Source organism: Ambystoma mexicanum, chromosome 12 (genome assembly GCF_040938575.1).
Source record: "Ambystoma mexicanum isolate Mex_15411 chromosome 12, UKY_AmexF1_1, whole genome shotgun sequence".
NCBI classification, from domain to species: domain Eukaryota; kingdom Metazoa; phylum Chordata; class Amphibia; order Caudata; family Ambystomatidae; genus Ambystoma; species Ambystoma mexicanum.
Window position 1 is genome coordinate 490,450,181 of NC_090936.1, and position 27,641 is coordinate 490,477,821.

General features: G+C 46.1%; 1 protein-coding gene across 4 annotated transcripts in view; it reads left to right on the forward strand.

Moving 5' to 3' along the window:
* Positions 1-27,641, forward strand: part of SLC13A4 (solute carrier family 13 member 4) — a 344,476-nt gene that overhangs the window by 276,803 nt on the left and 40,032 nt on the right. For all 4 annotated transcript variants that reach the window (XM_069628767.1, XM_069628768.1, XM_069628769.1 and 1 more), the window contains one exon: positions 21,405-21,538. In XM_069628767.1, the coding sequence (XP_069484868.1) occupies positions 21,405-21,538 (134 nt within the window). The remainder of the gene's footprint in view (positions 1-21,404; positions 21,539-27,641) is intronic.

Genomic DNA, 27,641 nt, shown 5'->3' on the forward strand with positions numbered 1-27,641 from the left:
TCTGTCTAGTTGGATTTGCAGGGTGGCTACCTGCTCTGTGCATGCCCTGTTGAAATTGGTCTGTTGCTCCAGCTTTTTCTGGCTCTGCAGTAAGGAGTCCAAACTGTCTTGGTGCTCCTTCTGCAAAGCCAGAATTCTGGTATCCTGGTCTGTCTTTTCCTGTTGCAGTATATCCATGCCCTCTTTTATTTTAATGATATACTGCCTACTATCATTTTCTGACTCCTGGCTCCTCTGCAGCCTTTGCTCAGAAGAGGCCAGGTCAGATTGGGCCTTTTCTAACGCCATCTGTTGCCTATTTGCCAGGTCTTGGCCTTCAGCACATTTGTCCTGCATGGCTCCCATATATAGATACAAATATGCCGCTACCTTGGCAATCTTATTGTGTTCATCTTTGGCCTCAGAAGCCATATATAATTCACTCAGGGCCACATGTAATGGACCCTGATCTCTCCATGTATCTGACCCTGCTTCAGTGACCTGTTGCGCGATTGCCTGCAACCAGACCGTTTGGTCCTGATGAGTCCACTCACCTCTCACAAATAGCTTATGTAAGAAGTGCTCTCTGGCTATTTTCATATCTACCAAGGTCGTCATTCTGGAATTTGAGTTCCTTCCTGACTTACAGAAGTTTGTATTTTATTTTGCAAAACAGACCGTTTCCTTAGAGCGTTCCTTTGAGGGATGCTTTCACTGTGTAAAACAGCGTGGTGATCGAACCGGATATGTGTATCTGGTCGGTTGGCACACTGTATTAATCTGCACAAGTGGTAAATCTAACCCAGAATATCCCGGCTCCAAGCCCCCACTTTTGTAAGCGATATTCAATCAACACTACAGCTAAGTCAATGCCTAGTCTGGGATGCTGAGGAAAACCCTTATTGATGTATTTTTATGTCCAGTTCAGTACTCTGGATGACAACCCTTGTATAACACCCCCTCTTAGAATCCCCCTGACCCTACTGAGCCAAGAAGTAGTTTTGTTTTGCAAATTTAAAAGGTTTATTTGGACAATTCAACAATATATATCTATCACACGTTATAAATAAATTAATAACTGATATCACACTTCAGAATATGACCGTGATCAACAATGGATAATGTTACAGGGGTACACTGATTTGGTTACTTAGGAGTAGTGTAGAGGATGAGGTAGCTGAAAATGCTTGATGGTTTCAAGGAAATGCAAGGTGGAATAATATGCAGTACAGAAATAACTTGTTCTGATTTGAGCAAAGGGTAATATGATCACTTTTTCTTTTGACAATTCACTCCCCCCTTATGCAATACAAGAAATGGAAGGAGAGCACACAGTCTTCAAGAATCCCGACAAATCACACTTTATAATGCAATACACAGTTCCAGTTCCCCTAGCAAGCTTAGAGAAAACGGGGATGAGTTTTAAACACAGGCAAATTACTTTAATGTGGTTTGCAAGGAAGTGAAAAGGTGCTAAAATTGCTTTTAATTCCCTCTAGAGGTCCAGGGTGAGTGAGAGATGCTTGTTGGTATTAGTTCAAGCTCACTTTAGCAATGCTCTATGAGTTATTACCAGGTTGCAAACAGATTTTAACAAAGGAAAGCAACAAGCTGCTGATTTCTACAGATGGAGAAATCGGGCCAAATCGCAAATTGCGGTAAATTTCGCGAGTGTGTGTCTCGCGATTACGGGAATATAGGGAGTAGGAAGTCGTTTCTAGGTTCGTTGGAAAGCCTAGATTCTAAGCTTTCAGATGAAAGTTAAATTTCGTTCCTGGTTCTTCACAGTTCTGCTAGGTACTCACAATATCAATTTGAAATAGGCCTCGTCACGGTCTGGTCAGGTTGGACGCGACTTCCGGTGGTTCTGAAGTCCCGGCTATCTGGGACAGCTCTGCTCACATACACACATCATATATTACTAAGGATAGTCCCTGTCCCGACTCTGGCGTTTCTAGGAGCTTGCATTCAAAAATGGCAACTTATTTTCGATTTTAGTGGGTTTTACAACATTGGTTTTTCATCAAAAATTATACAAAGGTACATTTCCCTTCCACATATATCCCAGTAACTTTCCATGTCTCTAGCTTAAACACATTGTCTACAATAATCATAATTAGCAGGGTTTTGCCCCAGTACATGGTACAAATTGGAGTTTGGACTCAAATCGTGAGGGCATTTTTCAAACTAAGACTCTCAAAGTTGTACATTCCTGTCATTTGGTTCCAATAAATTATCACTGTTTCTATCAAATATATATTTGTTGCAATTCAACTCCCCCAAAGTGTTTGGGTCCACCTCCAGGAGTCTGGGTGGGTCAGTGATCACATGTCTCTCCTTGCTGGCAGAGGGCTGTTGACAGGAAACACTCAAAATGAACATGCCCCATTCAACAGAAAGAGCCTTTTGTGTGGCCTCCAGCAGGCTGCCTGGAAGTCTCTCCTCAATCAATCAACAGGGTCATGTGATATCTTTCCTCCTGGGGTGGAATCTCTGAGGTGTTAAGGTTTCCCAGCCTCTTGGCCTCTGGGAACAGCAGGTGGCTAAGATTTCCAATTAACTAACAAGCTTTGAAGTCCCTGCCCCTCTTGCAACTCCTAAATACAGTTTCCCTGTCAGAGTTTAGACCGCTAGCGCCACCTTGGGGAATTTGTCGGTACTGCATCCATTTTTGAGTTGTCTTGAATTACTGCATTTCAATAGAGTGGTCTTTTGCTTGATAGTATAGGACCCTTGCTTAACATTGTTTTGATAGCATCCTTACAGTAGAGTGGTGATGTGGAACCCCCCACAAGAAGGTTGTATCTTTGGAGTGGTCTCGTGCCAACTGCGCAGTTCTCCTATTCTGGCGTGAATGTGGGCAGCGATAGCTCATCCCGACATCCACCCAGTTTATTGATTTAGTTTGTTCTGGGATAGAATAATGGGCGGCGACAGCTCATCCCCACATCTACCCAGTCTATTGATTCAACATGGGTCAAAACCCTTGACAGGAACCCCACGAGTGATGGGAAAGGGGGTGTCCTCATCTCCCTGAATCCCTCATAAACATTTACGTTGCAGAATATCAATCAATAACACATGGAGAATGACCCAAGAGAGGAGTGGTTCCTATAATGTTGCTAGCAAAGTATAAGAAGTAAAAGTATAAAAGGTGCACATCTTCTAAACCTGAAAAGCTGTATTTAAATATTTTCTGGAGAGTACATTCCTAAAACGTGATTTCGGAAAGCCACAAGGGGGTGCAGGCAAGATGGTGGTCAGCTAGGGACACTCCTCCCATTCCGCCCCACTCGGAGACATTCCAGCAGAGTTAACAGCCCTCCAAGAGAACAGAAGGTGGCCCAAGTTAACACTTAACAAAGGGGCAGGCACCCCCGGACCACTTTCTGGTTTGGTAGAGGCTGCAGCTTCGGATAACAACGCCATTGGCTGTGAGGCCCCTCTCTGCCATGGAGGCACGGACAGAAGGGAGAGGAGTGCTGGGCAAGAGGAGGCTGTAGCCCAGAGCAGGGGCCGATCTTGCCACACACTCCCAAGGTCATCAGAGGCCCAGGGAGTGTCTGGAGGGCTATGACTGTCCTGACATTTCCCTGAACTTTGACCTATCCTGGGAACCATTGAGGAGAGATTGAGGCCAGGGAGAACACGGCTGAGCAAACACAGTTTGAAGTTCTGTAAACAATGAGGAGTGTCACGGCATAGTGGTCAGTAGGTGGCTGCTCCTGCTGTACCACCCCTTCATGAGGGGAGCCCTAAGGAGAGACCCAGGGCTCACAGGACAGAAGTAACCATGTCCCCCGATTCCCCCCTAGCAGACCTGCTCAGGCGTATTGCTGGTAATGGACCTGGATGAACAAGAGCGTATTACCACACAGGGAAGGAGTGGCAACCTGGATCAGTGTTAGTGAGCCACAGACAGGGAGTGGGGGTCCCTCCGCAGTGCCTCTTGTGAGGGGGAAACCCCAGGGATCATCAAGTCGAAGAGACTGTGGCTCCCCAGTAGATCAATCCAGGAAGGACTGCAGCTAACTGCCCAGAGTGGAGTGGGTTGGCCATAAGGAAGGGTTGTGGGAGCTGATTGGGGGCGCGCTCGGTGGAACTGCCTGTGAGGTGGGGGAATTTTCTATGCTACATTTGAAAAAGCTTGTGTAACATCGGGGAGTGGGTTGGTACCACATAGTGGAACTGCTCTCAAGTGGTTTCGGATGAAGAGAGAGGAAGAGATGGCTGCGAGGTGGTGAGGCATACCCAAAATGCCAGCCGGTCTGAAAGGAAAAGAGGAGATAATTGTCCCAGAACGTAGTCAGGTGATGGGAGGTGAATGAGTTGGAAGGAGTTGCTGAGTGGGTATATGTTTCAGGTGAGTTCATAGATGGAGAAATCAAAGGGTAACCCATGGGATAAGGCCTCATTCACCGAGAGTGGAACAATGAAGAGTGACATTCAGGTGATCCTTGAAGAGATCAAAAGGATGAGGGCAAACATAGGTGCAAAAATGGTGGAACTGTCCAGTACAGTGGAGACAATAGAGGACAGACTAGTGGGTCTGGACACAAGCCAATCCTCAGTAGAGATTTTGGAAACTCAACAGGACATGAGGATAGCAGAAGTGGAAAGACAGGGGGATGAGTTGCACTTCAAGGTTGATGATATAGAAAATCGAGATAGACACAACAACCTGTGGTTCTTTGGGTTAAAGGAAAAAGACAGAGTCCCCAGAGAGCCTAGAAAAGAAGATGCAGGATATTCTTGTGTTAGACCTCAAGGACATGGACTGTCCTCGGGTTGTGATTGATTGGGCTCACAGAGCAAATGGAGGTGAAAGGAGCCCTCGTTCTGTGTTTGTTTGGGTTCTGTTACTACTCTGACAAGGCCTGCATCCTTGATAAACCAGAGGTATGGGATCTTTCGATTATGAGGGGGTCAAATGTGTTGATATATCGAGACCTTTCAGTCTACACTCTACTGCTCCAAAAAGAATGTGCACCCCTTACTCAGTGGCTTAGGGAGAAGGGAGCCAGGTATAGGTGGGGATATCCTTTTGCTGTGGTCTTTGAATGTGAAGGGATGAAGTATCAGTTGGTCACAGAGGATGACATTCAGAGGGTTACAGAGGAATTGATTGGGGAAGCTGAGGAGTCCAGAGAACCCAGGGGAAACAGTTAAACGCTAAAGAAACTGGTAGCATTCACCGCCGAAGGATTCAGGGAGCACCGAGTTTTTCGGAGGCTGAACACATCCTCACAGAGGAAGAGGTTCACTTGAATGGGAGGATACGTGTTGTCCCAGGGGGACTAGGTTTCAGCTTTCAGGTTGTAATGATACAGTCTTCAGGGTGGTGTTTGGAGGATGAGTTGGGAAGGAGGGCTCCTCAAGGGGGAGATTTGTTTGGGTGGGGGTAGATAAATAGGGGGGCTGTGAAGAATTATGCTACAGGGGTTAAAGTGTGTGTCCCTACTTAAAGCATTAAGGTGTCATTTCAAATTAATTTCATAGGGAGGTCGATTTTGATATCCTGTGGAAGAGCTTCAAGGTGACTTTGAGAGGGATACTGATTGGGCTGGGGTCAAGAGCCAAAAGGGATAGGGCTCAGCAAGAGGAAGCATTGAGAATTCAGACTGAAAGTTCCAACTCCTGGGAGATGGGGGTAGACAAGCATATTGAAGTATGTCAGGGAAACAACTTAATGTAAATAAAGTATGTTTATTTAACTACAATAAACCGGCGCCCTGCTATGCCGCTCACACTCTAATCCCTGTCTCTTTCCAAACCCTCTCACGTTCGTCGTCTTTCAAATACTAACATTCCTATCCTCGCGGCATGCAGGTACGTCATAGCCAACATAATAGAAGATGGAATACTACACCACCTCCCCTTTTTAATATTGTAATTGAAACAGTACAGAAAACAGAAACTGTGAAAGCAGGATACGTGAAGACGAAAAAATGTGAAAGTAGTATAAAACACTGTAAAGGTAAAACACTGCGTATACAGCAAACTACAACATCCCCCCCTTTTATTATTTTATTATTTTAAAGTATAATGATGAAGTATTTAAACCATACAACATGTGTAAAGCATAGAACATGAAATATGAATGTATAACAAAAAATATGAACACTGAAAATATTGAAATTTAGGAAGCAGGTCCACAAAACAAATTTTTTTTTTGAGTCATTACTTCCCCATGACATAGTCTCTTGACCAAAATGCCAACTTCCTTTCTCTATGGTTGCGCACAATTTCACAATCAATATGGTCATCTTGACTTCCAATAACACTTCTGTTACCATGAATTGAACTGGTATTAATTTCTTGAATGACATTTCCTTCCCAATATTATCCTCCCGATGATTACCTCTCAAGGCTTGGCCACCAGCTATGGTATCACAGTTCTCTCTAACTTGCACACTTTCCCCCAAATTTTGTGGTCTAGTATTAGACTCTACATTTAAATCTTCTTCACTACCACAATTAAATACTACATCGTTCCTCATCCATTCACTAAATCTTTGATCCTACCTGGGATGAATCCTCCTGCCATCTCTTAAATTCCAATTCCATTTGCTCACTCTGTCAATATTCCATACTGATCCACCACTTACTCTTATTGCTTTACCTAGAACTTGTATAACTTTAACCGGTTTTCTGTATTTAGATTCGCCTTTTCTAACACCATGAACTAGTCTTATCCTTACCATATCACCTGGTGAAATTTCAACCTTACATTTGTTACCTACAGACATTTTTTTTAACTTCATGGTATTTACAATTTTTTACTTCCTTGTGTCCTGATGTTCTTTGGTAATTTACCCACTCTGGAGTGAGTATAGTGTTGGGAGCTCTGCCCCTCATCATTTCAAAAGGAGACAACTCCAAACCTCTTTTGACTGACATTCTTACGCTCCACAATCTTTCCACGAGTGCTTCATCCACAGATAAATTGTTTCTCAAAGCTAACTCCACTGTCTCCACAACCATCCTATTACATCTCTCCACCAACCCGTTGGTTTGGGGATGGTACAAAGCAGAACATATCCAATCAATCCCAGATGTGGTGGAAAACTCTCTAATTTCCTTACTTTTAAATTGAACACCATTATCACTGATAATGGCTTTGGGAAAAACCTTCCCTTCTGAAAATTTCTTTAAGGAATTTGATAATTTCTCCCGAATCAACTTTTTTGACAGCTTTCAATTCTACCCAACTTGAATAATAATCTATCAACACAATCAAAAACCTTTTTTGCCCTATTAGTCTTGCATATGGCCCAACAATGTCAATACCTAACTTCATCCTCTCCTTTATCTATGACAATAGGCTCTGATTTGAAACTTTTACAACTTTTATCACTGTTCTGGCAAGGCTAGCAGTTTCTAACAAATCTTTCAATCAAAATATCCATTCCTGGCCACCAATATGCAGACCGTACATTATTTTTTGTCCCCGTGATTCACGGATGACCTTGATGTGCTTTTTCTATGAGCTCATCATGTAATACTTTAGGAGGTATTAATTTGCTTCCCCTCATCAGAAATCCTTCTTCCATGGACAACTCATCCTTCACTTCCCAAAACTTCATGCACTCTCCATCAACTGATCTCTTATCTGGCCAACCTAACATTGTAAACTCTGCAATTTTTTGTAGCGTCATGTCTTTAATGATCTCATTTAACCATTTTTCCTTCGAGGTTACTTCAATAACAACCGCCACCATTTCTTCATTGCTATCTGATTCCAAATCTACATTCTTTAATGGTAAACGTGACAAATAGTCTGCAACAACATTTCTCTTACCTGGGACATACTTTGTCACAAAATGATAATCCTGTAATTTGATGCTTAATATAGCCAACCTAGCTGATGATTTACACATTCCTCTCACAGTCAACACCCCAATGAGTGGCTTGTGGTCTGTTTGTATGATAAACTTGCAACCCCATAGATATTTTCTAAAATAGTTAACAGCCCATGAGCATGCCAATAGCTCCTTCTCAATAACAGAATATCTGCTTTCTGTGTCTGAAATCGCCCTGGAGGCATAATATATTGTCTTCTCTTTGCCGCCTTCCTCTATTTGCGATAACACTGCTCCTAAGCCATTCCCACTAGCATCGACTGTAACTTTGGTTGACCTACCAAAAATATACCCACCCAATTCTGTGGAATTGCATATTTCTCTCTTTATGCAATTCACTGCTTCATTACAATCGTTACTCCACACAAATTTGGCCTCTTTCTTTAACAATTTCCTCAATGGTTCTTTAACAATTTCCTCAATGGTTCTGTTATATTGGCAAACTTTTTAACAAATTTATTATAATATTCGCAAAGGCCTAGGAATAACCTAAGTTCATCCTTGTTCTTGGGGTTGGGCGATTCCCTGATTGCTTTCATAGCATCACTCTTTGGCCTATAACCCTTGCCATTGACTGTGTGTCCTAAATAATCAACTTCATTCATGCCAAATTTGCATTTACTCTTCTCAATTTCCAAACCCACTCTCCAATTTTAACAAAACATCCTTCAGCCTCATATCATGTTCTTCTCGACCTTCGCCAAATACAATGATGTCGTCTTGATATACAAATATTCCCTTCAACCCCTTCAGCACATGTTCCATGATCCTCTGGAAAACTTCTGCCGCAGATGCTAAACCAAACGTCATGCGCTTGTATCTATATAAACCATGTCGGGTGACAAATGCTGTTATGTCTCTACAATCTTCTGTCAGGGATATCTGGTGATATGCACTAGAGAGATCTATGGTGGAAAACACATTGGCACTACCTATGCGATTTAGCATTTCCTTTATTACGGGAAGTGGAAAAATGTCAACTATGATGTTCTTATTCACATCTCTGAGGTCTACGCAAATTCTGAGTTTTCAACTTTTCTTCATTACAACCACAATGGGGCTTGCCCACTCCGACGATTAAATCTTTTCAATCACTCCTTCTGCTTCCAACTTCGCCAGTTCCTGTTCAACCTTGTCTGCTATGGCAAAAGGTATGGGTCTAGACTTCACATGTCTGATAGGCACAGCTCCTTCCTTTAAGCAAATTCTATGAGAAAATTATTTTAATAGTCCCATTTTGTTCTGTTGTGTACTTCTCTGAATTCTGGTTTCTTCTCTTTGCTTGTGACTGGTATTGACAATCAAGACTTTTTCATCTTCACAAGGATGTAATCTAATCCGTAGGCCAGCTTGATCTCTCCAGCCAATGATGTTGACTCCTTTTTCTGCAATGTATATTTTAACTTCTGCTCGCCTGTCCTTGAATTCTATGATGCTTGAAAACCAGCCAATCAGCTTGATTTTCGGCCCCTCGAATCCACCAGGGTTTTTTATATCTGGTTCATTGAATTTGCTTTTGAGGCCACATGCCACTAAATTCTTCCATGTTTTCTTTGTGATAATCGTCCATGGTGAACAACTGTCTACTTTTACTTTGAGTTTCCAATTGTCAATTATTACAATGCAACTTGGGCATTTGAAATCTCCTTCAGGTGGTTCACGAATGGTAAATACTCTATCTTCATCCAAATCTTCATCTTCATCTTGTATGATGGAAATTCTTTTTTTTCGTCTGCATGTGACAGCAAAGTGTCCCTTTACTCCACAATTTCCACATTTCTGTCCTATTGCAGGACAATGTTTAGCATAGGCAAAATGTCCTAACCTTCCACAATTGTAGCATCTGTCGCCTTCTCTGGATTGTGCGGTACTTGGCCTGGTTTCGGGTTTTACCCACCCTTTCCCTCTAACTGATTGTCCTTTGTTTTCAAATCCTCTAGACTTATTGTTCTTGACAGCTTGGTTTTCTGTTCGTTCTCTGGTTCTCACTGCATTGACCATACTTTGTTCTCCTGGGTCTAGAGATGGTTTGTCATTCTGTTGCTGCATATTCATAACAGCCTCCTGTTTTTTATTTTTCATTTCTTTGGAACACAAGTGGCTGTGTTCTATTCGCTTTGCAATGGCCATCGTTTCCGGCAAAGATGGGTTTCCTACCATCCAAAGTCTGTCTTGGACCAAACTATCTTTTGTGTGTATGATAATTTGATCTCTTATGAGTTCATCTAATGTGATCCCATTGCCAAAGCGACATGTGCGTGACAACACTCTTAAAGCTGACACATAATCTTCTATGGATTCATGGTCCTTTTGAGTCCTGGTGTAGAAATTATACCTGTTTATAGCTACATTAGTCTCCGGGGTATAATATTTGTCTAGTTGCCTTATAGCTTTTTCATGTTCATCAATATTTCCCGCTTCATCCACTGGCAACTCTGGCAATTCTCTGTATTTCCTTTGTCCTTCTAATTCTAAGGCATGAAGCAACAGCGATTTCTTCTTATGAGGGTTTAAGCCTTCTTGATCAATTGTTTGGACATAGTTTAACCAGAATTCCTTCCATTCTGACCAATTTATAACAGGCTGTCCAGCATTTGGGAGGAAACATGCTGGGGGTTGTATGCTAATGCCTTGCATTATTCTTTAATATTATGCCAGTGTTGGAAGTAACTAGAATGAACTTGCTCCGGTTTCTGCTTTTATTTCTTCTTTAACTTTTCAACTTCAGTCTCTTTTGTTTTTAAGCAAAACAAAAAAAAACAATTGTACTGTGAAGAGGATGAGGAGTCTAGTGTTTACTCCTCACTCTGTTTGATCACAAGGGGCGAATCACGTGATCCGTGTATGTGTGACGGTCCTTTTCTCCTAAGTTCAGGAAACACTGTTTATCCGTGTTGGGGCTGGCTCAGCAGCCAATCAGATCATGTTTGGGCAGATAATAAAGAAAAACAAAACGGCACGAACCAACGTGTCTTCAAACGTCGGTTCGGAGCATCTGCTCTCCCTCCGGTGTCATGTAAAGACAGCACAAACCAGCGTTTTTCTTAACGCTAGTTCGGAGCGTCTGCTCTCTAGCAGCACAAGCCAAGCACGACGTTGTGCGGGGGCTCGGAGCAGCTGCTCTCGGTTACTTCTCCCTCTTCGGGTCTCCGTGGGTCCTAAGGACGCCGGCAATCCTCGTCGCCAAGTGAAGTATTTCAGGGAAACAACTTAATGTAAATAAAGTATGTTTATTTAACTACAATAAACCGGCGCTCTGCTATGCCGCTCACACTCTAATCCCTGTCTCTTTCCTAACCCTCTCACGTTCGTCGTCTTTCAAATACTAACATTCCTATCCTTGCGGCATGCAGGTACGTCATAGCCAACATAATAGAAGATGGAGTACTACACATATGACTTTGGGGAGATTTATGGAGCTCAGGACATGTAAGGCAGAACTTCAGGCCCTGTTAGCCTTTAAAACGGACTGGGCCTTGAAGAATCTCAAGCAACGGTACTATGAGAAGGGAGAAAAGGCAGATAAACTCCTTCCATGGAGACTGAGGGCTCAGATTAGATCTAGAACAGTTAATGTACTTGAGGCTGAGGATGTGACTGTATTGAGAGGCAATTGAGCCATTTCAGAAGAATTTGGGTTTTTTAATACCAACCTTTATGCTTCAGAGAGTGTTGGAGAAGTAGAAGGGATTAGGACTTACCTATGGGAACTGGGCCTTACAGGAATTTCAACAGTTGAAGCGCATGTTCTGGAGGCCCCAATTGAGGTGGAAAAAGTGATTTCTTGAATAAAGAGGGCGAAGAAGGGAAAATCTCTGCGGGAGGACGGCTTCACAGTAAGATTCTATAAAATGTTTCGGTCTACGCTAGTGCCCATAATGGCGAAGGTATTTATTGCAGTGTTAATGCGGAACCCACTGCAGAAGACGATGCTTAAGGCCATAATTATTGTCATTCAGAAAGAGTGGAAGGACCCTAAGAAGTGTTCATCATATAGGCCAATTTTTTTGCTTAATACCGATGTTAAACTCCTTGTACAAATTCTGGGGCATACACTGGAGAAAATGTTCTCCTCACTTGTTCATGGTGAGCAGGTATGCTTTATTAAGGGGAGACAGGGTGCAGACAATATCAGGAAGACCCTGAATCTAATCTATAGAGTGCAAAGACAAACTGACCCAAACCTTCGATTGGGTAAAGTGGGGGTTTCTGAACGAAGTGTTGCCACGGTTTGGTTTTGGCTAGAAACTCCAGTTGTGGTTGAATGCGATCTATAGAGACCCAACGGCGATGGTGCCCATTAATGGAGTGTTCTCAGGGGACTTCCCACTTTATAGGGGAGCTAGAAAGGGGTGTTTTCTGTCCCAGCCCTGGTGATGGAACCCCTGGCGGCAGCAATTTTCGCTAAGCTAGGGATTCAAGGAATTGACTGCGAAGGATTGAATTTAAAGTGTCTCTCTTTGCGGACGATGGTCTGTGCTAGATTTCAGCACCAGGGGCTTCCCTTAGAGAATTGATGAGGGTTTTGCAGATATATGGGGCCTTGACATGGTTGAAAATGAACTAATCAAATCCCTTTATTCTCCCAGTAGGGGGAGGGTACCCTCGACTACGATTGTTCAGCAATACGGTAGGCTCATGTGGGTGAAGGAGGTGATAACGTACTTGGAGATTAGGATATTCAGCACCCTTCAGGAGCTATATAGGTTGAACATAGTCCCATTGGTTGAGGTTCTGAAAAGTGATTTAAGCAGATGGTCAGACCTCACTTTAAAAGGAAGGATGGCGGTCATATAAATGTACTTGCACCTGCGCTTGCAAATCCTATTTCAAATGCTCCCAACCACGGTTTCTGATGGGTTTTTCAAGGAAACTCACCATATGTGTCTGAGTTTTGTATGTCAGATAAAGATAGCTCATATAGCGTGGCAGACCGTGGCTCTCCCAAAGGGCGTGGGAGGGTTTGGATTCCCTAATTTCAGGTTATATTATAAGGCGGCCAAGCTTAAAGTTATGATAGAGCATATGTCTGAAGAGATGAGAACCTATTGGTCATACATGGAGGATAGCATTACATTCCCAAAGAAGATCAAAGATTACTTGTGGGCACCCATTAAGTTCATAGCTAAAGAAGGGAATAGTTTCTTACCTGTAACTCCATTTCTCCAGCATTGGTATCTTTCATGGATTCACATGCTTAGAATATTCCCCGTCGTCAGGCTGGGAATCCCCGGTACATTATATAGACCCTTTCCCGTAGGAAAACTTTTTCGACGCTTATGCGTCCTATCCACCTCGTTTTGTATCATGCGTGCCCGCGCCGTCAGGACGCCATGATATAAATACAGGACCCGCCCCCGCGCTCCCTCAGATTTCGGCCCCCAAAGTAGTGAGGGAACCAGTTTGCATGGCCAGGGGAGGCAGGCGGGCGCATGTGAATCCATGAAAGATACCAATGCTGGAGAAATGGAGTTACAGGTAAGAAACTATTCCCTTCTCCAGCATTGGATCTTTCATGGATTCACATGCTTAGAATAGATTACATAGCAGTACCATCCCGAAAAAGAGGAGGTGTGCATGCAAACTCACATACTTGCCTCACAATGCCAGTTCCCTATGGTCGTGTACCCATCGGCAATAGTTAACATAGAGAACGAACAATATTCAATCATAATTGCAACCAGATCTAACCCCTCAACCAGGGCTTACCTTATTGGAAAAGGTGTCGAAGCACCGCCTGTCCCATCCGAGTATCTTCGGCATGTTGTTGTGACAAGCATTAATGGCGGGTAAAAGTGTGTGTAGCCGCCCAGGTAGCCGCCATGCAGATGTCCCCCAGAGGGACTCCAGACCACAGCGCCGTCGACGATGCCGCCGCTCTAGTGGAATGAGCTCTTGGGCGTCGCAGAAGAGGCTTCCCAGCCTTGGAATGGCAGTACGAAATGGTAGACGATACCCATCTTGACAGTCCTTGCTTTGAAATGGCTTTGCCTTTAGCACCCAGACCATAGGCCACGAACAATTGCCTCGTTTCCCTGAAAGGTTGCGTGCGATGAAGATAAAACTTGAGAGCCCTCTTCACGTCTAATGTGTGTAACGTGCGCTCCGCTCCCAAGCATGGCTCTGGAAAAAACATAGGTAAGACAATAGAGGAATGTTTATGGAACACTGAAGGCGCTTTCGGTATGAACTGTGGGTTAGTGGCAAGGACCACCTTGTTCTTAAAAAATCTTAAGTATGGTGGGTCTACCATTAGAGCTTGGATTTCCGAAATACGTCGGGCTGAAGTGATGGCCACCAGGAAGGCCAATTTCCAGGACAAAAACTTTAGAGACGACGATGACATTGGTTCAAAAGGAGGTTTCATAAGAGACGCTAACACCAGATTGAGGCTCAACACCGGAGGAAATCTCTTCTCGGGAGGGAAACTCCTGAACAACCCTTTAAGGAAGTGCTTAATCAGGCGGTCGCTGAATAATGGTGCGGAATGTCGTTGACGTGTAAACCTGCAGATGGCGGCCAGGTGTACTTTTATCGACGACACCGATAAGCCCTTTTGAGCTAAGAACAGCAAGTATGGAAGGAGCTGTTCCGGCATAATCGACTGCGGAACCAAACCTGGTTGATCCCCACACCACTGACAGAAACTCCTCCATTTGTACGAATATGAAGTGTTTGTGGAAGGTGCTCTTGCCGCTTGCAGAATACAACGACACTCCTCTGGAATCGTTAGCTGGCCAAATTCGGCGAAGTCAGGAGCCAGGCCGTCAACTTGAGGCTGTCCGGGTCGTGATGCCAGACGATACCCTCCTGTCGAGACAGAAGGTTGGGGATCTTCCTGAACCTCATTGGCTCCGCTGCAGCCAAGTGCAGCAGGTCTGAGAACCACACCTGTCTGGCCCAATACGGGGCTACCAGAATCACCCGACATGGGTACTTGAGGATCCATTGCAACGTCCTCCGGATAAGAGGAAAAGGAGGGAATGCGTACAGGAATTTGTTCGTCCATGGGAAGGAGAACGCATCTCCCAGTGAGCCCTGCTGAGGCCATCTGCTTGCATACTGCGGGCATTTTTTGTTGTCCTTCGTCGCGAACAGATCGATGGAAGGATGTCCCCACTTCTTGAATGCATGTTGTAGTTGCTGGTCGTTCAGCACCCATTCGTGAACTTCGTTCATTTCCCTGCTGAGGGCATCTGCCTCCACATTTCTCACGCCTGGTAGGTGGAACGCCAAGATTAGCATATTGTGTTGCAGGGCCCAATGCCAGATTTTCTGTGCCTCCATCGACAGGGACCTGGAACGTGTTCCTCCTTGTTTCCTTAAGTAAAACATTGTAGTCGTGTTGTCCGTCATGACACGCACCACAAAGTCTCTCAGTTGAGGAAGAAAAGATTTTAGAGCCCACCACACTGCTCTCAGTTCTAGCAGGTTGATATGCAGGGAGGACTCTTTAACGACCACCGGCCTTGTACTTGTAACTTCTCCAGATGAGCTCCCCATCCGCTCAGCGATGCATCCGTCACCACCGTCTTCTGGAACTCCGGTTCCACCAGAGGCATTCCTTTCGTTAGATGAGCAGAAACTCTCCACCAGCGGAGTGCTTGTACCAGTTGTTCGTCGATGACCAGTCTGTCGGACCAGCGACCTTGGCTCTGCTTCCAACGGTCCGCTAGAAATTCCTGGCAAGGTCTCATAAACAGACGGCAGTTGTTTATCAACGGAATGCAGGACGACATGGTCCCTAGCAGGGACATGTATTTGCGCACCAACACCCTGGTACCGCATCTCCATTCCGACGCCTTGCTTTGTAGCTTCTGTATTCTTTCGCTGGATGGTTTTACAAGGCTTGTGTGCGTATGAAACTCCGCTCCTAGAAAGACCAAGGTCCTCGAAGGCTCTACGGAGGACTTGCTGAAGTTTATCGCGAAGCCCAGTTCCTGTAAGAGGGACATCGTGGCCCCCAGACTGTTTCGTGTTTGTTCCATGGACGAGCCTCTGACCAGCCAGTCGTCTAAATATGGATAGACATGGTGACCGTCCTTCCTTAAATGGGCCGCTATGGGGGCCAAGTACTTGGTGAACGTCCTGGGGGAGGACTTGAGACCGAACGGGAGGACCTTGAACTGAAAATGCTTTCGCCCGACGACGAACCTTAAATATCTCCTGTGTCATGGACGTATTGGGATATGAAAATATGCGTCCTCAAGATCTAGCGACGACAGATAATCCATGGGTTGCACTGACCTGATAACCTCCTGGAACTTTAGCATTTTGAATTTTGAGCTCTTTAGCCATTTGTTGAGTACCCTCAGGTCGCGAATGGGCCTCCATTTTCCATTTGGCTTCTTGACGACGAAGAACCGGGAATAAACCCCTTGTCCTTCCTGTGCCACAGGAACCCGTTCTACCGCTCCTTTTTGTAGCATAAGCGCCACCTCTTGTCTTAGAACTCGAAGGTGGGGCTGGGCCGAAAACACTGGCGGAAGACTTGGAGGCTTGTTTTTGAATTGCAGCGCATGACCCATGCGAACCGTGTCCAGAACCCATCGATCTGTGGTGATGCATTCCCATTGGTCGATATGATGAGAGACTCGACCCCCCAGGACGTTCCGAAGGCCGTCATTGGTTGCTGGTTTGCTTGTCCTTCGTCGACGAGGGACCCGAGCCTCGTCGTCTGGAGGCTTGATAATCTCTGCCTCTACGTGCCGACTGGGATGCCCGTCTGTAACCTTGTGAGGAGTATGAGGGCCTGTTAAATCCACGGTCCCTAGAGGCTCCAAATCGGGAGTTTCCGGAGGCACCCCTGAAGGGGCGAAAAGAGCGAAAACTTCTACCTGTCTGGAGGGCGCCAAGAGACCTAGCGGTATCCGTGTCTTCCTTCATCCCCTTCAAGGCTTCATCAACCTTGTCTCCAAACAGATGTTCTCCTTCACATGGCATGTCTAGAACTTTGTACTGGACTTCAGGTCTAAAAGTAGTACATTTGAGCCACGCTTGTCGACGAAGTACTACGCCGTGATTGATTTGTTTGAACCCCGACTCTGCTAGGTCCACCGCAATATTAATTGCATGGTTCGAGGCCTCCTCACCATCCCGTACTAGTAACATGGCTGCTTTGCGATGTTCTTCCGGCAGGTGTTCTAGGATAGGGGCTATTTTATGCCACATCTCCCTATCGTAACGAGATACAATCGCCAAGGAGTTGGCTGCTCTTACCGTCGTGGCGCCGACTGAGAGCACCTTTTTCCCGGAGGCGTCCTGTCTCCTTGCCTCACTTTCTGGTGGGGTTGAACATTTTTGCTGTACTCTGGCCTTCCTAGCCGCTGCCGCCGATACCACAGAGTCTGACAGTGGCTGTGATGTTAGACATTTTGGAGTGGACTCCGGAGCTTTAAACTTTTTCTCAATACGCCCCTTAATAGCCGGTTCCGAGAACGGATGACGCATCGTCTTGAGGCCTTCTTGCCATACGTGGTCCAGGATTGGGATGGCAAATACCGATTTCCTCCTTTGACCCATGTGATCAAAAAGAAAACAATCTTTCCTTTGCTCCTCAGGAATTAAGCCGAACTCGGAACACGCTTTCCCCATCATTGCATGGAAGGCTCCCACATCATCCGGAGGAGATGGTTGTGCCTGGCTCCTCGTAGACTCTACCTCTACATCCGAATTCCATGTTGGGTCTCTCGACGGTGACAGGGAGATGTCCGACCCTGAGTCACCTCGTATAGAATCGGACTCCGATAGCTCACCCTCCTCCTGCACTCGAGGACGATCCTTCACCACCTGGGAGGCCGACGGGCTTTTGGTCGTCGTGCGAGCTGCTTGAGCTTGTTCGTCGACAGAAGGTGCAGAAAATATAGACGATGAAGTGCCAGGCTGAGGGATCTGCGTATCCAGACGCTGCAGGAGCTTCTGAAGTGTATTAAGCACATCCAGAGACAAAACTGTCTGGGGGGTCAGCAACGTCGAGGATAGAGGGACCACACCCCCACTCGCACTCGTCATCGACGTATTGGAAGGCCGTAGGCCCAAGTCCGACGGCTGCATAACCATGTCACCTTCTCCTTCCACCGACGACCCCGGCAAGGCCGTGTCTTGCAGCAGGACCTCAGGGGGGGCCGGGTCACAAACCTCTGGCTGCCAGGCCATAAATTGAGTCCCCGTCGACGAAGGAATCCCCACCGCTGCTGCCTGAATAGTAATAGGCATCGTCAGCGATACCGGGGTCGCCGGCACCGAGCCTTTAGACTTCGTAGCCGATTTCGTTGCCGACTTCCCTGCTGACGCGTCTCGACTCACGGAAGACCTAGGACGGTCCCCTGAGGAGGATTTTGATGCCGCTTGCCTCTCCGTCTTAGAGGATGAGGAGGAGGAGGACTTTTTGTGTGATGAGGAAGACCCAGCATGCTTCCCCGCATGCTTGTCCGCAGGGCATTTTTCGACAGGCCTCACCTTTTTCGAGGGAGGTTCCGACTTGCTCCTGGAGGCCGTGGAGCCAACTTCTGATGCCGGATAGGCACCCGCTCCGTCGTTAAGCCAGTCGACCAACCTTCTTTTCCGGTCTTTAAGGGTTTTTTGGGAGAAACCCTGGCATATCTCACATGTATCCGCCGTGTGGTGCGGGTGGAGACAGTAGATACAATCCATGTGGGCATCACCTTCATAGACTTTTTTGAGTCCACATGTCGCACAAGGACGGAATAAAGCTTTTCCGGACATATTTTACTTCAGAACGTAACTTCGTCGAAGCGAAAACACAACCTAACTTCAATTAGCAGTAACCGCGAGGATCCCACTACTTTGAAAGACGGTTGAAATCTGAGGGAGCGCGGGGGCGGGTCCTGTATTTATATCATGGCATGCTGACGGCGCGGGCACGCATGATACAAAACGAGGTGGATAGGACGCATAAGCGTTGAAAAAGTTTTCCTACGGGAAACGGTCTATATAATGTACCGGGGATTCCCAGCCTGACGACGGGCAATATTCTAAGCATGTGAATCCATGAAAGATCCAATGCTGGAGAAGTATGGGAACACCCCACTTTGGAAGTTTTGTGGACACTATGGAGAAATGAGAAGGAAAACAGGGAGCTGTCTTCTTGGCCGTCTCCTCTGTGTTCTTTGTGGGGTCCTCTACTTAAGTTGGGTAGCATGGGGTTTAAGAGTTCCCAAGGGTAGTCGGACATGGGTCTTTCAGAGAGTGGAACATCTCTCTTCTAGAATGGTACATTGAAAGAGTTGAAATCAAAATGATGGGAGAATCAAATATGGGGATCTTCCAGTACCTTAAACTTAAAGGTGTGCTTTCCGATGTCACCTTCCCTTTTGAGAAAATTCTGGGGACGGCTCCCTCTAGACAGGCAATCATTTCCAAGATGTACAGAGCCCTGGTGACGCCAACTGCAAATACAAGGAGGACGTTTAATAGATTGGAACCGGGGGTGGATGGCAGGGTACCGGGCTATCAGTGGAAAAAGATATATAAGGTAAGGTTTCATGGGAACCTCTCTACCCACGCTATTGAACATCATTTCAAGGGTGGCATAGGGACCCAGTGAGGGTTTCAAAGATGTTTCCCGGGGTATCACCAGAGTATCTCAGTGGATGTGGGGAGTTGGAGTCATCAATACATAAGTGTATCCCACCTAAACACATAGATTTCCCAAGATGTGGGAGGCCTTGTTGTATGTAGGGAGGATTGTGGTTGCAGAGAAATGGAGAGAGCCCACAATTCCTGATAAGAGGGAATGGTTGAGAAATGTATGGGAAGTGTATTTGATGGAGAAATTGAGATACATGGCACACACAACATGTCCACATTCACAACGAAATTAACTTTGAAATACGGCACAGATGGGCGAGAGGGTACATTATTTGTGGCCCAGGAAGAAGGGTTGGTGGAGTAGTAAAGGTGGGTGGGGCCATTTAGAGGAGGAAGTAATCATCAGACGGCATGAAAGTCATCCTCGAATATTGAAGGGAAGATCAAGGGCTTGTAATTGGTTAGATCGTATGACCCGAATGGTAATCGTAAATTAGGAGGTATAAGCCATGTTCCTTGGACATTATCCCTATTGTGTCTTTTTTTTGTTACACAAAATATTCATTGTCGGGGAATGCTGGGGTGGTATAGGCCTCGGGGAATGTACTACATGGAGGAAAAGATAAAAAGAGGGGATTGACCCTTCAAGGAGCATAATGAATAGAGGGATGGGATGACATCTGTTGGTTATGCAAGGCTCCCAGACATTTTGTTTAGTCGTGTCATTTAATACTATTGTTGGATTTACATTTGCTATTTTTTGTCTAATGTCAAGGTGAAAATGACAATAAAAATTGAGTTTACAAAAAATTATTTCACAGGCATCCTGATCAGATGTTCAAGTCATCTTGTATCTTGATGTCTCACCCACGGCCCTAACAACCTGAGTTCAAATCCCAGCTTTGGTATCCCCTTCAAAACCCGAACACACCAAACCAATTAACCCATTAAATGTTGAAAATGGAATTTTCTGGATCTGAGATCCTGCAAGACCATTTTTCCCGGATCCCAGACGCAGGAAAATCTGGCCCAAAGTCCAGCACCGTCAACTGTAACAATGACAACTCTTTGAGGTTCATATTACAAATTCCATCGATATCTAACAGTGTTAAGACAGGTGTTTAAGAGCTATACCTGCCTTAACACCATATTTAATGATCCATGGGATTTTAAATTTCTTTTGAGATGGAGTAGGTGCACTGAACAGGCAAACCATTTCTGCCACGCATCCCTGCTCTGCCTCAAAACAACACATGGTTTAAGGCCAGCATGTTTTTCCCTTGTCCTGCACCTCAGGCTAATAGTAAAGCTCCATGGGGAAGGAGGGCTTTTAGTCTACTCAAGAATGTACCATTAAGCCAGGTCTTTCCATTTTTGTGGAGAGTATGAGTCCTAAGGGTGCCTTTATAGAGTCAGTGATTCTGAAAAATGTTCAGCTGAGATTCGTGCTGTGACACTCACTGGGCACACCCCTAAGCCCATGAGGCTCTCCTGTACATCCCCCACTGAGAACAAAAACAGTCCATGGCTTCGTAGGTTTGTGAAAGAGTATTTGATGTAGAGTTTTTGCAAGACGCACTGTTAGTAAGGTCTCCCACTATCCCCACTGCACAATGTAGAAACATTCTTAGGCCTTCGTCAAATCTTAAAGAACGTTAAGACAAAATAAGTGGTTAATGTCTACCATAAATATTACATTTGTCACTCAGCCATCACCTTTACTAGCCATACTCTCCATCCCCTCCTATACCGGGCCCTGGGGCAGAAATCTGTCGAAATCTAATTCTTGGCTATTTTGTTAGATTCCTGATAAATACCCATCCATAACTTAGAAATCCTTTCTGTGATAGTGTGTCACGCGTCTCACTACCTTAAAACCGTATGGACATGTCTCCCTTATGTACATAGTCGTGAGAAAGTACCTGTTGTGCAACATGCACACTTACCACAGATGTCACATAGGGAACATGAATATGTGATTGACGGCCCTTCCCTTTCTCTCCACACCTGCAGAAGGCACTGGAGAGGAGACTGCAGCTGGTGACCCCATGGTGCCCATGCTGACCTGGCAAGAATTCCAGAAGCACATGCCTTGGGAGATCGTAGTCCTAGTCGGGGGAGGTTATGCCCTGGCTGCAGGGTGCAAGGTAATGCCAACATATTGACCTATTGTTCCTGTTCCCTGAAGCGAAGTGCAAAGCAGAGTATGAAGAAAACATGGCAGAGATAAATTAAGATGGAATATAAATGTCATCATGTTTATGTATATATTGGGTATCAGGTAATATTATCCCCATAAATAATATCGCCATATATATGGTCGCTGGGAAACGGCATAGGCAATATTATTTTTGGGGATAATGTATGGGGTAAATGGGAGCGGGGGTTGCGGGGGTGTCGCCCGCAGGTTCCATGGGTTACTATTGCTGCACAAAAACAGTGCCATTCTTTTATGGCGATATTTCGGCGGGGATATTAACACATATGGGGTCATTACGACCCAGGCGGTAAGTACACCAACTTTACCACCATGGTGTAAACATAGTTTATGGTGGATGGCAGATTTACCGCCCCATTCCAAGGTGAGTGGGGCGGTAAATCCCCATTTCCCATTTACCCTTCCCCATTCCCATTTTTGCCCCATAGGGCATAATGGGAGTGGGGAAGGCGCTAATTACGGCACCGTAAATTACGGTGCCATAATTAGCACCAAGGCGGTTTAGCGCCATGGATTTTAACGCCTGCTAAAAGCAGCCGTTAAAGTTGGAATCAGGCGTTAAGGGTTAATGACAGCGTTAACCCTTAACGCCTGAGTTGTAATGAGGCCCGTAGGCCCTCATTACGACCCCGGCGCTAAACCATGGTGCTATTAGCACCATGGTCCATGCCGGGGTCCGCCATGGTGAATGGCGGAATTACCGGCCCATTCCAAGGTTGGCGGGGCGGTAATTCCCCATTCACCATGGGCCCTTCCCCATTCCCATTTTTGCCCCATAGGGCTCAATGGGAATGGGGAAGGCACTAAGTACGGTGCCGCAAATTGCGGCACCGTACTTAGCACCAAGGTCCCTTTGCGGCACCCTACTTTAACGCCTGCTAAAAGCAGGCGTTATAAGGTCTGGTCCCGCAAAGGGAACTCGTAATGAGGCGTTAAGGGTTTAACGGCGCCGGCACCTTTTACGGCGCCGTTAAACACTTAACGCCAGGGTCGTAATGAGGCCCATGGAACCATTTATTGATGAGGATTCCTATTGTGCTTAATGCCAGACTCCTCCAGCAAGAGTGCGGAGCACACCCAGGTTGCATGGCATCCTCTTATCCCAAGGGGCGTAGGATGACCCGGAGCTTTCCTCCCACATTAAATAGTGCTGAGCATTTAATTATGGTATTGGAAATAATCAAAGTAAAACTTTGACTGGTGGTTATTGAGAAAATATTAAGTTCTAGGTTTTGGCTCTTAGGTGTCACAACGTTTGCTCTGTTGTCATTTAGATTTACAAAGTGCGTGGTTTTGAGGGCAGCTTTGTTTATGGAATGTAGTGTGTGTATCTAATTGAAATCTTGCAAACTTGATTTATGTCTCACTAATGAACTACAGACGTTTTAGGCATTGGCTTTGCTGGCTCTGACAAGCAATACATCTGTCTTTTATTTCTTCCGTTCATGGCCGTGGATGACTCTTGTTCTGGGAGTACACACTAACAAGAAAACATGTTTGCCGAGACAGACACCAGCAAATGATGATTGACAATTGAAGTGTGTACTGGAAAGATTTGCAGAGCCACTGGTGTTGAATTAAACTGTTGACTCAATAATGATCATATAAGTGACTGTGAAATGGGCTAATCTCATACGGTCAAAATATTAACTTGTACTCGGGAGGATAGCTCAGTGGCAACATGCTCGCCTTGGAAGCAAGATGACACGGAGCAACACAGATTCGATTCCCCGGGTCCGTGCTTAGAAACCTATTAAGCGTGTTATAAATAACCAATCATATCATATCATTAATGTATAGGGGGCGTTGTCGATAACAGAGTGGATGTGAGGCTTTGAGCTCCTCCCTACACCCTAGTATATATCCTGCTATATCATAGACAAAGGGCCTCATTACACAGTAGGCGGTAAGGGTTAACGGTCACCGGTAAGGGTACCGGTGACCATTAACCCTTACCATCTTATTACGAGGTCCCTTTGCGGGTTGGTACTTTAACGCCTGCTTTTAGCAGGCGTTAAAAAATGAACCCGCAAAGGGACCTTGGTGCTAATTACGGTACCGCAATTTGCGGTACCGTAATTAGCACCTTCCCCATTCCCATTATGCCCTATGGGGGCAAAAATGGGAATGGGGAAGGGCCTTGGTGAATGGGGAATTACCGCCCCCTCTCACCTTGGAGTAGGGCGGTAATTCCGCCATCCACCAAGGCGGACACGGTAAAATACCGGCAGCAACCATGGCGCTAATAGCGCCATGGTTACCGCCTACCGTGTAATGAGGCCCAAAGTCTCCAATAAAACTGCCCGGCAAAGCACTGCAGAAACGACGGTCCGGGAGTTGCGCCTACCATCTTGGATTGGGTCCCAAGTGAGCGAAGGGGTGCCACAACCCTGTCACTGGGTGCGTGATGGTGGGCGGCGGTGCCCTCCGGTATCTAGGTGCATAGGAGGATTGGCTTCGCCCACCATAAGCAGTCGGATCCAGGCTGGTGGTGTAAAAGTGCGGGACAGGCGATATGCCAGGCCTCAGACAGGGAAGAAACGAGCCAGCCTGTGCTACCGCTGAGGACGGAGCAGAGAAAGAGATCTGGTGCGACCGAGTAGTGGAGGAGAGCAGATGTGGTTCTAAGGGCCCCAGGGCGTGGCTCACTTGTGAAGGGGCTCAAAGACCATGCACAGAATCAGTGGCAATGCAGCCCGGGATGTACAGAAGACTGCACTTAGAGGGGGGGAAGCATTTTATCCAAGTCATGGGCAGCTACGTGCATAGGTACATACTGAAAAGGGGTGTGTGGAGATTTGGGGAGTGGCAGTCACCCCTTTGAAGCCACATTAAAGCAGAGGGGATCCAATAAACGTTCCCCCATTTTGTTTCCCTCAGTTTGGCTAGTCGGCGGCATACAAACTGATCCTTGAGATGGTGAAAAGCCAGCAACAGCAGAAGATGGACCATTTTATGAGTGGTAGTGGGGAATGCTAAGCTACCTCCTCAGGCAACTAGTGATTCTGCTAGGACCATTGCAGAGGCAGAGGCAACAACCTTGGATGCCCTTATGGAGGCCATCAGGGACTCGCAATCCTCACTTGAGACTGAGGTGCAGTCAGTGGGGTTGGAGATATCCCTGATAAGGGCAGACCTCAAGAATGTGAACGAAAGGGTCCCAGAAGTGGAGTAGCGGGTTGTGGACCTGGAACATGTACTTTCCACCCTAGAGACCAGGAGGAAGGCGCTGGCGTCAGCAACGCAATCCCTAGAGTAGAGGGTGAAAGACACAGAGGGTCGGTTCAGATGCTCCAATGTGCAGATTCTTGTGGTCTTCTTGGGGAAGAGGGCTAAAGCATCAAACTATATGTCGAGAAACTCATTGCAGACATTAGCCATCAAGGGGCTATCAACGTGGTTTACAATAAAGCAGGCTCACAGGGCTCCCAGCAGGAGACCTGCAGTGGGAGCCCTGCCACATGCTACAATTGCCCACGTGCTAAAATTGCAAAATTCCTCCATTTTCGGGACCGGGACGCCATGCTCAATACGTCAGGCAGCAATCAGCATATTTGTTTGGTGGCTCCAAGATCCTGATATTCCCAGATTTTACTCAGGAGGTCCAACGGCAATGAAATTCCTACAAGGCAGTCAAGCAGCGATTGAGGGAAGTTCTATCCAGCTGAGTTGAAGATCCAGGTACAAGACAAGTCCTTCTTCTTCAATATACCTGAAGAAGTGTCAGATTGGATTGAGGAATATTGGGAGAGACTGTGGTAGGGGAAATGAGAAGCAGCGTACCACTGGACGAGAGAGCATCAGACCTGTTTATGCATAGTCAACAGGAAATTTGCCCCAGAGCAGGGTGTTGGTGAATCGCGATGGTACCCTGGCATTGGCTGGTACAGGACTGGGCTCCAGTTCCGGGGATGCACAGGGCTGTGAACAATTTGATAGGGCTAAGGGGAAGGGCTCTGCATTGGGTGGAGGCCAGAGCATGGTTCTCGTAGCAGATTTTAGTAGAGCAAATAGGGCCTAATGGGGGGTGGGTCTCCCAGAATGATCACTAATACAGGCTTGCATCTGTAGGCGTGAGACTATTAGGAATACGAAGAGGGGAGGAGGAGGTTGTTTCTAAATGGGGCTTGCAGGTAGGAGGGGGGCCTTTTTGGATCACGAGAAGAGAGAAGAAAAGTGTTTCCGCCCTTGTCTCTTCCTAGGGCTGGAATTTGCCCCTTGGGAGTGTTCACTGACTTGTTGCTCTGCACTGCCCGGTTGGTGGTGCTTGTTTGCTTGTTGGTTGGGCTCAGTAAAAGGTGTTGGGCAGAGGCAACAGATTCTTCTGAGGTTTGGAAGTGTAGTGTGGAGCGGTGGAGGGGGTATTGAAGGTGGGGGTTGGGGATAGGAAGACATCTTTGGGCAGATTGGGCAGCTGCAACAAGACTGTGACTCTGACATACCGCCTGGGGTGGTAGAAGCTAGTCTATTGGATCTTCTCAATGTCCAGGCGCTCTGCTGTCAGCTTGGAGCGAGCCATCTTCAGTATCGCCCTCCAAACTGCTTTGGAACCAACTGCAGTTTGTTGCTGTTGGTTCCTTCTCCTCTTGGATTTTTTATCAACTAAGTATAGTCCAAGCTTGTTCTAGAAAGGGGTCCATCTTCTGTACTTCTGTGGACTCTACTAACGTGGGAGCTGGGGTTTCCATGGTTTGGATTTCCTCTCTTTGTGCCGCCATCATGTCCCCAAAACTGGCATGAACTTGTTGAATCTCATCCACAGTCCATACTTCCACAATCTCTGGTACAAGGATCTTTTCGCTTATCAATTATGCTGTTGCCAGTCCGGGATGGATGATGTATGAAAGGTTACCCAGGTTACCCAGGTTGAAGAGAACCACCTTTACTCCTGCTCTGTAACCTCCATCAATAGCACCAGCTCCTACATCTATGAATGGTTTCTGAGCCAATCCATACTTCAGGGGAATTCACACATAGGTCCCACAGCATCACCGCTTTTAAGCCGATCTTGACCAGGACATTGACCCTTGGAGGAATAGTGGCGTCCAATACAAGTCACACCATGTAGCTATGGGCATAACCTTAGTCTGGACTTTTCTAGTCAGTCTTACTACCTTTAACATTCTCTGTGGCAGTGGGTGACATTTGTATCAGGGTCTGTGAGACCCCATGAGTCAATGATGTCCTCAATAACACACCAACTTCCAGAGACAGCTAAAGGGTTTTTTATTTGTAATCCAGCTTTGGCCCTAATGGCTGTCCCTCACTCTCTAACCTAGGAAGGGGTAGTCCCTTAATAACTAAGGTATAGCTCAATACTTGCCAGTACTAGAGATCAGTAACCCCTACTGTCTAAACAACTATCTGTTTACTGGTGTTGCTCTAAAGGATAAAGCCTTTTCTAACTAAACCTCCTTAGGGACCAATCTACGGTCCCTATCTAAAAGCTTTCTCCCCAGAAATGACTTAATTATTGAGCCTTTCAGAGACCCAGATCTTCACTCTCACTGTTCCTTCCTCGCCCTAATATTCCTCTCTCTAAATCCGTCTCTCACTCACCCTCTTCTCCTTCTATTCTGCTTCCTCCATCTCCATGCCTCCATCTCTTTTCACGCTCCCTCCACGCTCTACTGTCCCTCCAATGGTCCTCTCCCCTCACACTCTTCACTGATTCCCTGATGGTCCTCCCACTAAGGAATGACTCCACACTTCGATCTTACTCCTTACCACTACTTCTCGTTCTCCACAATACTACTACTCTCCCATCTCTACACCACTGCTACCCTCCCCTCCCTACACTAATACCACTCTCCCCTCACTACACCACTACTACTCTTCCCTCCCAACACAACACTCCCCAATCCTTCTCTTTCAGTTACTCTCCTTTCGCTTGCCCACTCAGCTTCTCATCCACTTCCTACTCTCACCTAAAGCTCCACTCACAAACATGCTCATCCAGTTTCAGTACCACGTTCTCTCACCAACTAATACCTCACCTTGCACAATGCCTGTATAATCCTTCTTCATACTCC